We start from the raw sequence: 15,855 nt of genomic DNA on the forward strand, positions 1-15,855 counted from the left end.
TCCCCTATCACCACCTGGGGACACGCTGAGTGGCCTGGGGGAGGCCCCTAAAGAGCCTATCTAATATATATATCTATATATATATGGAAAAATCCTTCCATAGTCTCCCTCTCTGACTCTTCAAATTTTGCCTGAATATACCTTTGACTTGGAAGATTATCAATAGATTTAAGGGAAATTTCCCCATTCCTTCCTATTTCCCACGTTTTGCTAATTTTGGAGAAACTTTATTTTGAAGGAAACAAAATTAGTAAACAAAGATGGGTAACAAAGGTTAGTTTTGTAACTAAGGAGTAGTTACATTAATATACTTTTAAAAAGGTCGTTTTCAGGGAATTCCACTTTAAGTTTCGTTTTGTACTTTGAGAAAATTCAGTTCCTCAGGTTTGCTAGTGGAGAAAGAGCTGCTCAAAGGATTTTTCCTTAAGGCCCATTCACAATGAGATTGCTAAGATTTAGATAGTGCTTGTTTGAGCCAATCAGGTTTTTCATAGATTTCTAGCTAAATTGCCAAATTAATACTAGCTAAACCTCGATATAAGTAAAATCTCATCGTGAATTAGCCTCTAATAAAACGCTTGAAATTGAGGCTATTTGGTTCTTGCACTTGCTTATCATCTTGTTTTGGTGTTGTTTATTTCTTTTTGTATATTCGCATATACACCTGCGTATCACAAAATAGTCGTTATTATCACAAAAATTATTGTTACATTGTACTAAAAAAAAAAAATTCACCCTAGTGATGAAAATACAAATACAGTTGAAAACAGGGTCTACTAAAGAATAAATAATAATAATAATCTTTATTCTTTCCCTTTATCACAATGCAATAACATGGGTATCGTCAAACAAAAAAAGAAAATAGAAAAACGCAAAAAGACGCAACATGAACACACATGATGAGCTATCACTTCGATTTGAGGATATTGTCGTTGTAGTGCTTCACGAAGTATGGAACGAAGGAGTTTAAAAATCTTGTCGTTGAGTGTGTAGGCGGGCATTCTAACAGTTCTTTTCCCTCTTTAAAAGTTGCCACCCTCGTCTTGTGTGCGTGAGTCACTGAAGTAAACTGAGGCAGGATATCTCGGTGCGTTGGGGACTTCAGGATGTCAGCTCCAAACTTCATCAGTGTTTCGTGCCTCCTTTCATCCAGGGTTGGGTGCCTGAGTTCGCTCAAGCTTTCTTCGTAGTTTTGTAATTTGATCCAAGAATTATTTTGCAGGCTCTTGTCTGAATTGTTTCAAGCTGACTTCTGTCTTTCTCTGTGAGCGATGGGTGCCAGACAGAACAGCCATACATGACTATGGGCATTACATAAGTTTTGTAGCACGAAAGAAGGAGTTGTTCTGTCATTCCAAACCTTTTGAGATTTGCAAAGGATTTTAGAAGACCAGCTGCTTTTGCAGTGATCTGGTTGATTTGATCTCCGAACCTAAGATCGTCACTTAGTGTAATGCCGAGTAGTTTAACTGATTTCTTTGTTTGGAGAGGTGCAGGTTCGTCAATGCTCTTCTTTTTTAGGAAGTTGACACGCAACACACAGCTTTTCTCAAGACTTAGCTGGAGCTTCACTTGATCAGCTTGATCCCGAAGCTCTGCAACCAGGGGCTCGAGTTGGTCGTGTGTTTGTGGAAGGAATTGTAGTAGACTTATTGAACAGTCGTCTGCGAACTTGTACCTTTGTTTATGTTGTCTCATCAGTCGGTTGATTACAATGACAAATAAGATGAGACCTAGCTTGCTTCCTTGGGCTGCTCCACATGTGATGTCTTGAAAGTTGGATGCTTCCCCGTTTTCAAGTTGAACGCACTGTTGACGACCAGAAAGGAAACTTGCAATGATGCACAGCAGAAACTGCGAGACCTCCAGGGCACGGGCTTCATTGATAACAGTCTCGTGGTCAAGGAGATCGAAAGCTTTCACGAAATCAGAAATTATTATATCAGCAAGGGCCTCCGAAATTTCTAGATGCTCTAGTAGATCATGAAGTAATCTGACCAGATAATGTGTTGTGCTGTGCCCTCGACGAAAACCGAACTGCATAGGGTCGATTTTATGTTCTACTTCTGCTAGTAGCCACTGTAGAATAAAGTCTTCAAAGACTTTCGAGATGATGGGCGTCTTCGAAATCGGCCTAAGGTCTGACGGTGAGGTCGGTGATGTTTTCTTCGGAATAGGTGTGATATATGCCTTTTTAAACTTATCTGGAAAAACGCCTTCCAGTAGACACTGGTTATACATCATAGCCAATGGCGTGGCCAGGAAGGAGGAGCATGCGTGTATCAGCCTTATAGGAATTTCGCTGGGGTAACAGGCTTTCCTAATATCTAGGTGTTCGAGTTTTTCTTGGACCTGGGAAACTGTGATGACAGGGATGGTTTCAATCGGACCATTCTCTGGTAAAGTATTGAGGGGAGGCTGTTGGCGGCAAATATTTGAGAAGTGGGCATTAATTATTTCTGCGGTTAAATTCTTTCCTTGCTCGTCCTTCAGAATGGATTTTGACTTCTGCTGTCCCATTAACTTCCGTACAGATGTGTGGAACTTCCTTGGATCACTGGCTGACAACCTAGCGAATATTTGGTGTCCATACAGACGCCTAGCTTGCTTTAGTAGTCTCACTACTATATTTCTCTTCCGTTTATATTCATCACAATGGGACTTTGTCTTGTAAAGCATGTCTCGCTCTCTCATTGCAGCTTTTGTGTTCGGGTTAACCCATGGTTTGCTCTGTGGCTTAATTGTAACTCGCTTCTCAGGGAAGAATCGTTCGTACTCTCGAGACGTTTTCTCATAGAAGAGTTCGGTCATGCTGTTTGCATTTTCGTCTTTGAAAAGGCGGAACCAGCATACCGAGTTGAGCCATTCTCTGTAGCCAATTATGCCTTCCTCTGTCAGCGGACGGTAAGTGAACTGGGTTGGTTTACTAGGTTCCACTGTTGACTTTGGTCGCAATAGAACAGTTGCGTGGTCGCTTGTTGAGAGTGGTGCTTCCGCCGAGGGATCTAAGTAGAAATCACCAAGTGTAGTGAAGATCAAATCGAGGGTGTTTTCTCCTCTTGTTTTTACATTAACTATTTGACGAGGGGCTGTAGAGCTCTCGATCCAGTTCGGCTTTAGGTCGTTGAAGTCCTCGCGAAGAAAGATTCCAGCATATGGGTATTTAGTTCTAATGAGGTCGCAACTTTGTTGGAGATATTCCACTAGTTGTCGCCGGTATGGTCCTCTTGGAGGGAAATATACTGTGGCATATATCAGTGACGACACCTGACGAGGTAGGCCTTTTGGTCTTGCCCAAAGCCATGAAACTTCGATGTCATTGGTCTTTGGCACTGAGACATCCAGGATCCTGTGAGGCATGTTTTCTTTGCAGTAGAAACCGACACCGCCACCGTGCGTCATAGGCTCACCTGATGCGCTGCAGCGTGGGGAAATGTAACTGGAGTACCCGTCGATAATGGCCAAAGCCGAAGACGAAATCCATGTTTCTGTCATACACATGACGTCAATGTTGCGTTTCCTTAAGAAAACTTCCATATCTTCTGTCTTGTTGTTGAGAGAGCGAACATTCGACAGGGCTATTGTTGGAAAGCGGTAAGTTTGGGTTGGCTTCGTATTAAAACTGTTTTCTTTTTCCCTCTTTCCAGACTGCAGGAAGAAGAATCAGGAGTCTCTAGACTTAGACCTTGAGTATTTATTGAGGTGGAAGTGGTGATGATGCATTTTGGATTTGTTTTGATTTGCTGTGGACAGGGGAGTCCCTTCCCGGGTAGAAGGTTATTTGACAGAGTCGATTTGGTTTGGGATTTACCTGTTTTCCTCCCTTTTTGCAGGTTGTCGTGGTGATTGTCAGATGGGCTCCTCAAGTTGCAGAACGCTGGGCTGGAGCTTTGTTGGTCTTGCTCCCCATTTGACAGATTATATGGTGGAGGTATGTTTCTGTAGAATTGGCACCAAGAAGGCGACAGCTCAGATAACGGTGGGTTGCGGATTCCTGGCCTTTTCATAGTTATTATTTGTAGAGTTGATGGTGGGGGTGTCAGGCGGTAGTAGTCAAGTAACATATTATTCACTGTTTTGTCTATGGTTCTTTGTTGCTATTGTTGTGTTTGATCTGTTGCTACTCGCTCATGGATGGCATTTTCAATTCTTTTGAGATTCCTTCTTTCGGCTTGAGTCTGTAGCTGGAGTCGTGTAAGATCAGGCCCTATGTAGATCTCACAGCGGGTCTGGGGATCTGTAGAATTTCGCAAAATTCTGGCATTTTTCAGAATGGTATTTCGTTTTGCCAAAGTTGAAGCGTCATCTTGGAGCTTTACAAGGAGCTTTCTTGGTTTGTCATTTTCTCTTGTTCTTCCTAGTCGCCTAGTCTCAATAAAGTCATCGATTTCTAAGGTGGCTCCTAAGCTGTTCTTTCGGCAAAGTTCAGTGATTACTTGTGACTCTATTCCATAAAGATTGTCAGACTCAGGAATTCCCGCTATGACTAAGTTACGTCGTTTTTCTTCCCGCAATTGCTTCTCCTTTTCAGCTAATATAAGTGTTTCGATTGGGTTGGTCACGTAGGCTGCAGTTGGTATACTTGCACCAAGACCGGCTGCTCCATTTTGAGCCACATGGGAATACCGTGCTTGATCGCCGGAATTTAGGGTTGATCGTCCCTGTGCATTTGGATTGACGGTTTTCGTGCGATCTGCCATTGTCCTAACTTGTAGCTGCAGATGGGCTACATTCCGCTGCGAGCAGGATGAACACTCGTATCGAAACAAGATTGATTTTGGGTCATGAAGTTTCATCGAAAGGACAATATCAGAGTTTATTCCACGGCAAGAGGTATGCTCCCACTCACTACAGAAAAAACAGCGAAATGATGTGCTGGCTTCTGTCTGGGTGTGGCAATAACTGCAAGGTTCGCTATGAGATTGTATGGTAGGGGTTTCGTGAACCAAAGGACTTTCACCAATGATCGAGGGTTCATTGTTGTCTAAAGACTGCGTTGAAGTAGTAGATACAGTAATGGAGCCTTGATTGTGCTGCCTTTGGCTGTTCGGAGTTCCGACTGTCGCGACTTTTGGTGTGTTAGTTACTTCTTTGCATCGATGACATTGCCACTTCCCCAATAATTTTTCAGTAGCTTCTTTGCTGTTGGTAACGGATGCACAGGAGAAATGTAACCACTTCGTGCAGGTACGGCATTGAATTCCACCTTGAGATCTTGTAACGTTTTTCTTACATCTGAGACATGGATCACCAGCCATTTCTCAGAAAGCTCGTGTATGCTGTTGTTTCACTATTCCACAATCAGTTCGCCAGCAAGCACAAGTCGCTACCTATAGGACAGGATAATAATAATCTGAAGAAAGTCTATTTCTAATCCACGCACCAAGCACTGAATGAATACCCAAGTTACTGAAATAACCCAAGAACAAGGGAAGCGTAAGGACCCCCTCACCTATTCCCCGCAATTTACGGGTAACTGAATACCGGCGGGTACAATACGGCACTTCCGGGGGGTTCCTTCCCCTCTTCTGCTTGTTCTGAGAAAAAATCAGCACTTAAAGAATGGCACTTAATGAAAGGTTTCTCCAAATGTAAAAGATAAACGAATCAGTGTAATTAATTTGCGGACTTTGGAAGACAGATACTTGGCAACTATAGACCGGCGCTATATGAAAAGCCACAAAAATATTGCTATATGAAAAAAACGATGTAGATGGCGAGCTGGTCAATATGAGAAAAGAGAAGGTCTCTCAAATTCTCCTTAGCTAAAAATCTATCTCTAGAGTGTAGAAATCAATATGAAAAAAACCTCAAAGTAATGCAGAAGCTTTATCCCATTAACAGCAAAGAATCAAACTCAACCAGAATCACCCTGGATTTAGCATAGATGGCCTTCAAGCATAGATGCTGTCAATACTGTGTACTATTTCCGTTTTTCTGTTTACTGTTGTATTTAATGAACTTAAGATAATAACAGCAAAGTCCGCGAAGTTGATTATACTGATACAACATGTGATAATCACTCCGCAGTAATGGTGACAGTAAAAAAAAACCTGGTTAATGAAGAAACAATAAAAATAAAGAATTATTAAAGAAACGCGGGTTAATTGGGGCACTGGAGGCCATCTCAACATGGTAGGCTACACCTTAAAACAAAAGAAAAATCTCTACCTATTTAATATTCTGAAAATAAAACAACCCCGATAGATAGATTTCTGTTGTTGTAACTTTTGGTTACTAGCCTTTGAGCAAGTACTTCAGTACTTGGGATTTTGGTCCGTAAACGCTGTTCAAGTTCATTTTTATTGTTCTCCAGAGTCTTAAATTGGATTTCAGTTTTAATTTGTTTTTTTTTAATTTCTTTAGTCTAAATTCATCTGAGCCGTTGAAAGCAGTGGTATGTAATTTAATGGATTGAATCTTTAAATGGATTGAATCTTTAATGGGAACATTTACAGGACTAAATTGGGAATTGGGAGAGGGGGGCTCAACTTAAGGTTTAATGTATTGCGAAAAGTGTTTTTTTTTTTTTTACTTTTCAACTTTCGGTAGGAGATAGGAGCTCAAATCTTAGTACAGTCCTCACTTATTGACACGTTCTTTGCCTTAGGTTTTTGAAGGACATCAGTTCAGATCTTTCTTTTTGTCGTTTTTTGGGTTAAAGTACTTGAAATAATTCGTGACTTCAAAATTTAGTTCTGATAAGAATGTTGAATCACGGGGTACTGCACCGGCTTGACTTTGCTGTGACTGAGACTGGTGTATACGGATTTTCCTGGTTCGCCTTCAGTACCGCATCGGCTTGATTTTGCTCTGGCTCAGATGGGTGCATTTGGCTTTTAGTGCTCGAACCATTGTACCGCACGGGCTTGATTTTGTTGTGACTCAGATGGGTAAATTTAGGTATTATTGTTTGAAATTCGGTACCGTATCGGCTTAATTTTGCTCAAGCTCAGATGGGTGCATTTGACTTTTATTGTTCGAAACACGGTACCGCACCGGCTTGATTTTGCTGTGACTCAAATGGATGCATTTAGGTGTTATTGTTTGTACTTCGGTACCGCATCAGCTTGAGTTTGCTATGGCTCAGATGGGTACATTTGTCTTTTCTGTCCGCATTACGGCTCTCGCATTGGCTTTATTTTGCTCAGACTCAGATGGGTGCATTTGACTTTTATTATTCGAACCACGGTACCCTACCGGCTTGGTTTTGCTGTGACTGAGATGGCTACATTTAGGTGTTATTGTTTGAACTTCGGTACCACATCGACTTGATTTTGCTCTCGCTCAGATGGGTGCATTTGGCTTTTATTTTTCGAACAACAGTACCGCACCGGCTTGATTTTGTTTTGACTCAGATGGGTGCATTTAGGTTTTATTGTTTAAACTTTGGTACCGCATCGGTTTGATTTTGCTATGGCTCAGATGGGTGCATTTGTCTTTTCTGTCCGAATTACGGCTCCTGCATTGGCTTCATTTTGCTGTGACTCAGATGGGTGTATTTGCGTTTTGTTTTTGAACTTCGATACCGCATCGGCTTGATTTTGCTCTGGCTCAGACGGGTGCATTTTGCTTTTATTGTTCGAATTACGACTCCCGCATCGGCTTCATTTTGCTGTGACTCAGATGGGTGCATTTGACTTTTATTGTTGGAAGCATGGTACCGTACCGACTTGGTTTTTCTGTGACTTAGACGGGTGCATTTAAGTTTTATTGTTTGATCTTCGGTACCGCATCGGCTTGATTTTTCTGTGACTGAGATGGCTGCATTTAGGTGTTATTGTTTGAACGTCGGTACCGCATCGGGTTGATTTTGCTCTGGCTCAGATGGGTGCATTTGGCTTTTATTGTTAGAACTTTGATACCGCATCGGCTTGATTTTGCTATGGCTCATACGGGTGCATTTGGCTTTTAATGTCCGACTTACGGCTTCTGCATCAGCTTGATTTTCTCTGGATCAGATGGGTGTGCTGGACTTTATTGTTCGATCCACGGTACCGCACTGGCTTGATTTTGCTGTGACACATGGGTGCTTTTGACTTTTATTGTTGGAAGCACGGTACCGCACCGGCTTGGTTTTTCTTTGACTTAGATGAGTGCATTTAGGTTTTATTGTTTGATTTGACCGCATCGGCTTGATTTTTCTCTCGCTCAGATGGGTGCATTTGGCCTTTATTGTTTGATTACGGCCCCTGCATCGGCTTGATTTCGCTGTGACTCAAGTGGGTGCATTTAGCTTTTATTGTTTGAACTGCGGTACCGCACCAGATTGATTTTGCTGTGATTAAGATGGATGTATTTAACTTTTATTGCTTGAACTTCGGTGCCGCATCGGCTTGATTTTTGCTATGGCTCAGATGGGTGCATTTGGCTTTTATTGTTCAAACTACGGCTTCCGCATTGGCTTGATTTTGCTGTGACTCAAGATAGGTGCATTTAACTTTTATTGTTGGAACCACGTTACCGCACCGGCTCGACTTTCCTGTGAATCAGATGGGTGTATTTGTCTTTTATTGTTCGAACTACAGTACCGCATCGGCTTGATTTTATTGTGCCTCAGATGGGTGCATTTTTGTTTTATTGTTTGAACTTCGGTACCGCATCGGCTTGATTTTGCTATGGCTCAGATGGGTACATTTGACTTTGACTGTCCGAATTATGGCTCCTGCACTGGCTCGATTTTGCTGTGACTCAGATGGGTTCTTTTGACTTTTATTGTTCGATCCATGGTACCACACCAGATTGATTTTGCTGTGACTTGGATGGGTGCATCGGCTTGATTTTGCTCAGGTAGATGCATTTGGCTTTTATTGTCCGGATTACGGCTCCCGCATCGGCTTGATTTTGCTTTGACTGATGGGTGCATGTGACTTTTATTGTTCGAACCACGGTACCACATTGGCTTGGTTGTGCTGTGACTCAGGTGGGTGCATTTTTAATTTTGGTACCGCATCGGCTTGATTTTGCTCTTGCTCAGATTGCTCAGCATTTGGCTTTTATGGTCCAGATTACGTCTCCCGCATCGTCTTGATTTTGCTGCGACTCAGATGGGTGCATTTTACTTATTGTTCGAACCACGGTACCTCACCGGCTTGATTTTGCAGTGACTCAGATGTGTACATTTAGGTTGTATTGTTTGAACTTCGGTACCGCATCGGCTTAATTTTGCTCTGGCTCTGGTGGCTGCGTTTGTCTTTTATTCTCCGAATTACGGCTTGATTTTGTGGTGGCTCGGATAAGTATTTGGTTTTTATCATCTTGGCATTTAAATTATGAACATCTACATTTTTACTGTTAGAAAGTGATTTTCGAAATAAAAAAAAAATTAAAAATTTAAACAATTGGCTATCTTTAATAGTTAAAAAGTAAAAACACTACTGTCAGTATTGATGCTAGAATAACCAAGTGCTTGAATTATGGCGCAACGTTACATGATCGTATAAATAAAGGAAAAGTGCAGACCAGTACAATATCCATATATATATATATATATATATATATATATATATATATATATATATATATATATATATATATATATATATATATATATATATATATATATATTAATAAATACAAAGTTAGTCATTCTTGCAGTAGAAAATTTCAATCCTTGTTTTTGTTTATTTTTTAGATATCATGGTGAGGTTCTACCAAGGGAAAAGGCGACAAAGCCAAAATTTAGTAATGAATACGAAATTGATCCGAGTCGCCATGAAGAGAGAACCATAACTACCATATATGACAATCCTGTGGAAACTGATCCTTTGGAGAGCTTAGGCAGATCTGATCCTCCATCAAAGTTGGTGCATAAGAACTGGTTTTTATGATGTAACGACACATTATTGCCTTTTATTTGTTAGCTCTTATTTTATACTATTTGTACTTAGTGTACAAGATTCATTTTATGATGAATAAAAATAACTAAAAAACAAATCTGCAGATATTGATAAGCATAACGACGGCCGTTAATACTAGAAAGTAAAAGAAATAGCATTAGATTTTAAACCGATATAGGCTTGTTTCACAAATGCTGTTTTTGTCCATCAAAATTAGTTACTAGAAAATTCTAAATTTGCTGATTATATCCTCAAAAGGAAGAACATGATGTAAGCTAATCAAATCTGTATTCTGCGTTTCTTGTATTCTGTAATTAAGGCGATTGCATATTTCACAAAGGACCGTTTCTTGTTTTCATGATATATCCGATAAATTCTGTTCCAAGCGATATAATTTCCCGCCTTGACTACGGTTAGACTTGTAGAGATAAGATCGATGTAGGGTGAATTTTGACTAAGGAAAATTTTCAGGCTAATTTATTGTGTGATTGACCGTTGCAAGAATGAAATCTAATGGAAGCCAAGACCTTAGGAACTATTAGTAAGGCTATTTTGCTCCATGAGTCAAATTACAAATTTCTGTCGTGTAACATAACTGACCTAAATTTTAAAAGGAAAAAAAAAACACTATTTTAGTATTATTAGTAAAGGAAAATTTGAACAGGAGATGCGAGAATTATTCCTTCTAAGATGTGAAATGCAATTCTCATAATTTCGCTCATTAAAACAAACGATCATTAAAATTCAACTGAAATAAATATCCATGCTCAAAGAATTGGTTTGGCAAAGTCACCAGAAGAGATGACCAAAAATAGAGAAGTAAAACGATTTAGTTTTGGTGCCTAGCATTCACTCAAATCTGCTTCGAATCAGAACGTTTCACTTAAATACACGAACAAATCCTGAATTGAATTCACTGTATTCACAAATTTTGTTCAAAAGAATCATTAGAGCAAAGCAACAGACATTAAAAAATAAGGTTTAAAATAAAATTGAAAATACATCTTCAAAAGCATTGCTAAATTTTGCAGGCACTCATGAGTTTAAAGCAGCATTAGTTTCCAGGATCATGTCGAATCCCTTGCCATCAAATATAGGATGTCTCAGAAGACTCCATACCCAAGGATTGATGACTTAGGAGAGCCATCACGTGTTAGCTACAGTTTTGCCTTGAAGGGTTAGCTTTCCTCTTTTGAAAAACAATATTTAGAAAAAAATATTGAAAATCTATCACTTGAGCACGGTGGCTTTTGATGGACCCTATTCTGATGATTAAAGGGCTTTAAATGGGTTTCACAACTTCCTTTGCTGAAGCTGCAGTTGGAAAACGTTCATGATAGCGTTGCAAAGTCACGTATCTGACAACCACAATTTTACCTGCAAATTAAGACATCGTTAATTCTCTGTGAATCGACAAATGATGTTAACAGTCGCTATCAAAATCATTCCTTGTCGACAGTGGTGTTAATTTGAAGGGGTGAATTAGCTCTCAAGTTTCTTTGTCCTCTACTGATTTGAGGACAAAAAAATTTGCCCTCCTAGGGGAGGGAAAAAACACATAAATATGTTTTGTCTGGTATTTTCACTGAAGAATGTGTTTTGATACTTCCATTGAGAAAATGGGAAAAAAACTAAGTTGCCCCCCCCCCCTCCTATGTTTTAAAATTTTTTGTTTTGCTTCCCACTAGTACCCTTCGATTGACACCCTTGATCATCGGGTTAATTTTATTACACAGAGTTGCACTTCAAACGTGTGTTGAAGTAAGAAGTGTCAAGGGCCTAAAACAAAAATGTGCTTAATTGTGTTGCGGAGCAACACTACTGCTTTCGTAGTTTTTTTTTTTTTTTTTTTTTTTTTCACCGTGATCAGCGACCTGTAGCTCCGAAGTGGTAAGAGTTAAAAATTTGAGATTTTTCAGAGGGAAGGGAAACGTGAAACAGAGTAAAAAAGTTCCAGAGAAGTTCCTAAAATTTCTAACAGTTTTCCATAAAAAAAAATAAAACCGTTTTTTTTTCTTAGAAACTCTGCGTTCGATGTTTGGCGTCAAGTTAAGACGACCCTAGCTTCGGAAATAAATTGTTAGAAATACAGTTATGCTGAACTCATGTAGAACATAATCGGTTGTAGATATGCCGAGAAGTCCCAAAAAAATAGAGAAATAAGCGTTATAAACGATGTAGAATTTAAGTATGTGACACAAGACAAAGAAAATTGCAAATCAAAAAAGACGTGACCAACTATTTCAAGAGGTAATTTTATTTCTATGACGACAGAGCAGCTTTCCGACATAAGAAGTGAGGGAACATTTTTGAAATCACTCGAATACTATTTCCATAGCCTAAAATTTTAGTGCTGGTATTTTAAGTTTTTTTTGTACCAACTCGAAGCAACTCCAGGAAGCCAGCGATTCGTGGACCACGCTGAAGTGGAGAGATTATTGCACAATTCACTACCAAAATAACTCACTCACATCTTTCTAAAATGACGTGCCCAGAAATCTGCTCATCCTCTAGACATGATACATGTGTGTATCGGGAGATCAATTATGTGTACTTGGTCTTGTATTGGCTAAGGAAAAAAAATGTAGCCGAATTATTGTTAATTGAGAATTTTTATACTTGTTTGTATTATGTTGGCCAGCCTCGTAACTTGACATCATCTAAAACTATAATGAAAAATGAACGAATTCAACATTAGTTGGCTCGATTACACATTCTATACAGTTTAATATGATAGCAGAGGAATATAGATAGCGTACAATTTTTAGTTAAGATATTAAAACACCATTTATTAAAAATATGGAATGGGGATTTGCGAGTGTGAGAATAAAATATGAAATATGCGACTTCTTTTTATCTAAGATATTTCAATGAGAGTAATACTAATGCACGCTACATCGTCGAGCCAAAAATAAGCGAAAACATCTAACATTTTCAGAATTTAGCAAAACGGCGAACATAAGATTTTAAACTAGTAATCAAACAAGTTTATGCTTCAAAGATATAAATAATAAAATACAGTAAAAAATTTAGTAGATAGCTGAAAAATTAGACTATGTAGCACGTACAAATAGTTAATGTAGCATTTGAACTCAATTCACTGAAAAATTATTGTTCTCATCAGGGACTTCTGATACGGTGACTGTTCTGACACGGTGAGGTAGAGGAAGGCTCAAGGCCACCACCCCCCCCCCCCAAACAAAAATCCTACATTTTTTTTTGAATTCGTAGGCTCTTCTTATTCGAACTACAAAAATAATGTTATTATTATTACCCCCACCAAAAAAATGCCTACATATGGGCTTGGTCTTGATCACAAAGGATCTCTTCTGCCTCCTATAAAGTAAATACGCCTCCGCAATCTCGACTGGCTCATAAAACTCTCATCAGAAAAGCCTTTCTTGCTTTCTAACTCTTGTTCAAAAAAAGGTATTTAATACGATCTTTGGTCTTACGCATCCGACAATATGTTCATTTATTCTATTCAATAATGCTACCGATATCAACTCTCCATATTGACAAGAAGAGGCTCCAGATGTTCGTGTTAAATTTTCGAGAATAAGAGGATGACACTATTGTTGACGATTAAATAGAAATCATAGACATTACCTCCATACCACCACGCATGTACAGCTGTGTACACTTTCTTCGCATCTTCTTTGGTTGCACACTTGACATAGACAACGCCATCTTTAGAAGCGGGATCGACAGCCATATGAACAATTTTGGCATCACTACATTTTTTAAGCAAGTCGTTGGCTACTCTTCTCTGCCAATCTTGACTCTCATCCTCACTGTAAATTCAAAGTCAAAAATTATTATGTTGAAAAAACAAATATTAATCATACTAAAAATAATTATTAATTATACTTATGCAATTATACATACAAATTACAGATTGCATATTATACTTACTACAACTATTCGATGCTCTTATACTTAAAATTACTTATTAATTATACAAGAAATAAAGGGCAGAGAGAGGAATAACACTAGTAATAAAACAAGGAACGTGAAGAGTTTCTAACGTATATTTATTTATTTCCCTCGAAATTCCCGTCCTAGCCGAGTAGTTTCCATGCTAGACTTGAAATTCTTTATCCGTTAAGACAAAGTTTTAAGTTCTGGTGTCGCTGGTTATTTGGTTGGGAGCAGGGGTCAGTGGCATGACTGTAAGCTCAGCTACTGTTGACCCAGCTCTAAATGGGTACCTTGATAAATATGGGGAAGGCAAACAGGAAGGGTGTACGAAAGCACAGGATGGCTAACCCCCATTGCACTTCCTGGCTGAAGGGCCATTAAACAGAAATCAGCACCGCCGGTACGGACTGTAAAGTCCAATGCCGTATTTTTCTTTGTTTTGTCCCAAGATCATAAAAGATAGCATAAAAGATAAAATATAAGATAAAAAGATAAGATAGCATAAAAGATAAAAGAGCATAAAAGATAAGTAAATCAAGTTCACAAAAACATTCCAACAAATCATAGAAAGTGACAATTTACGGAAAATTAGAAAATAAAGCATGGTTATCACAATATAAAGAAAAAAAAAGCGAGTCATTAAATATATCGCATTTTTCATCATGTAAGGCTTAAAATTCAAAATATTTGAGTGGAGTTAAGTTAATAGAATAGTCAAGTATACTATTTCTTTCTCCAAGGTCAAGCAATGTTAACGCTGACCAATGCGGTTGGTAAAAAAAAGGGAATGTAATAAATTATTAGTCAAATAAAAATATCAATCCCTACTCGAATATATTAAACAAAAAATTATGCAATCTATCTAACAAAAGGTATTTTAACCTGAGAATATTTTTTACAAATATCAATACGTACTTAAATATATTAAAAAAAGAATTATATAATCTATCTAACAAAATGCAGTTGAAGCTGAAGACTTTTCAATGTCCTCAAACTGGACAATCTGATCAAACATTTAAACTGCGAGCAATTACCTAAACTGCACACACAAATATCTAAGCTGCGCTCAACAATTACCTTATAAGGAGATATTTTCTGATTTTACAAATTATATTAAGAAATATAATTTTAAGAACGTTAATGCTTAGCGTAATTAAAAAATTTCACTTTTTCCCAACTGAGCTATTCTAATTGAATTTCAGAACCAGATTAATGGGTACCTTTAGAAAAAAATTCTAGCATTTTTTTTGTTTAATTAATAATACAGTTTTATTGGAATTTAAAACCCAACTTACATTGTTGTTTCAATCATCACCAAATTCCAACAACAAATTAGCAAAAATTCATACATGAATATTTTAATACAATCCATTTTATTCTATTTGGCGCGCATGCTGTAAATTAAGGCTTAATTCGTGATTAACATATAACCAAAATTGCGAAAATTTATTCCAAAATTAGTCAGTTGAATTATCTGGCAATGACAAGATTTAATTAGGAGTATAACCGATTTAGGAATAATAGGAGCATACCAGAATAATAGGAATACCAATCCGCTTTTCACTTATTCACCATTGATATCTCGATACGATTTACCACTGAAACTAGAAGATTGATGAGGAGTGACCTCTGCTACTCAATAGCTCTGCTAAAATTAAATTAGGAAACTAATCAACAAGACGACTTACACATCTGGATCGAACATGTGGCGTATTTTCAAGCAGGGTGTGGGGCTTTTGACTGGAGGGTGGTTAACTGCCGCTTCATCGACATTAAAAGCACTCCCTTGCCACCCTTTATCTCTATTGTCAGAACTTGAATGAATCGATGGTAGCCATCGCCACACTTCATACATCTCACCTAAAAGTTGAAGATTTTGGATGAATATAATTACAAGAATAATACAAGAATGCACGAGGATTAAATTTATTAAATTCCCCCCCCCCCAAATATCTTACTAACTAGGAGATCTTACTGTTTGGAGCAGTTAAAGCACACGACGAATGAATAACATATAAAAGTAGCTTCGACAAGTTAACAGGATAGACCAGTGGTTTCCAAACAAGGGTAAACTTTGCGGAAAAATTCCAGAGTA

General features: G+C 38.4%; 2 protein-coding genes across 8 annotated transcripts in view; one reads left to right on the plus strand and one right to left on the minus strand.

Moving 5' to 3' along the window:
* Window positions 1-9,936, plus strand: part of LOC136027677 (G patch domain-containing protein 3-like) — a 51,486-nt gene extending 41,550 nt beyond the window's left edge. For all 6 annotated transcript variants that reach the window (XM_065705153.1, XM_065705127.1, XM_065705150.1 and 3 more), the window contains one exon: window positions 9,635-9,936. In XM_065705153.1, coding sequence (XP_065561225.1) covers window positions 9,635-9,830 — 196 coding nt within the window. In that variant the 3' untranslated portion in view covers window positions 9,831-9,936. The remainder of the gene's footprint in view (window positions 1-9,634) is intronic.
* An 805-nt stretch (window positions 9,937-10,741) lies between these two features.
* The window catches only part of LOC136027664 (muscle M-line assembly protein unc-89-like), a 38,196-nt gene continuing 33,082 nt past the window's right edge, over window positions 10,742-15,855 (minus strand). For both annotated transcript variants that reach the window (XM_065705110.1, XM_065705118.1), the window contains exons 5-7: window positions 15,449-15,620; window positions 13,449-13,633; window positions 10,742-11,216 (exon numbers count right to left, since the gene is read on the minus strand). In XM_065705110.1, coding sequence (XP_065561182.1) covers window positions 11,122-11,216; window positions 13,449-13,633; window positions 15,449-15,620 — 452 coding nt within the window. In that variant the 3' untranslated portion in view covers window positions 10,742-11,121. The remainder of the gene's footprint in view (window positions 11,217-13,448; window positions 13,634-15,448; window positions 15,621-15,855) is intronic.

The sequence above is a fragment of the Artemia franciscana genome, chromosome 1 (assembly GCF_032884065.1).
Source record: "Artemia franciscana chromosome 1, ASM3288406v1, whole genome shotgun sequence".
In the NCBI taxonomy this organism is placed as follows: domain Eukaryota; kingdom Metazoa; phylum Arthropoda; class Branchiopoda; order Anostraca; family Artemiidae; genus Artemia; species Artemia franciscana.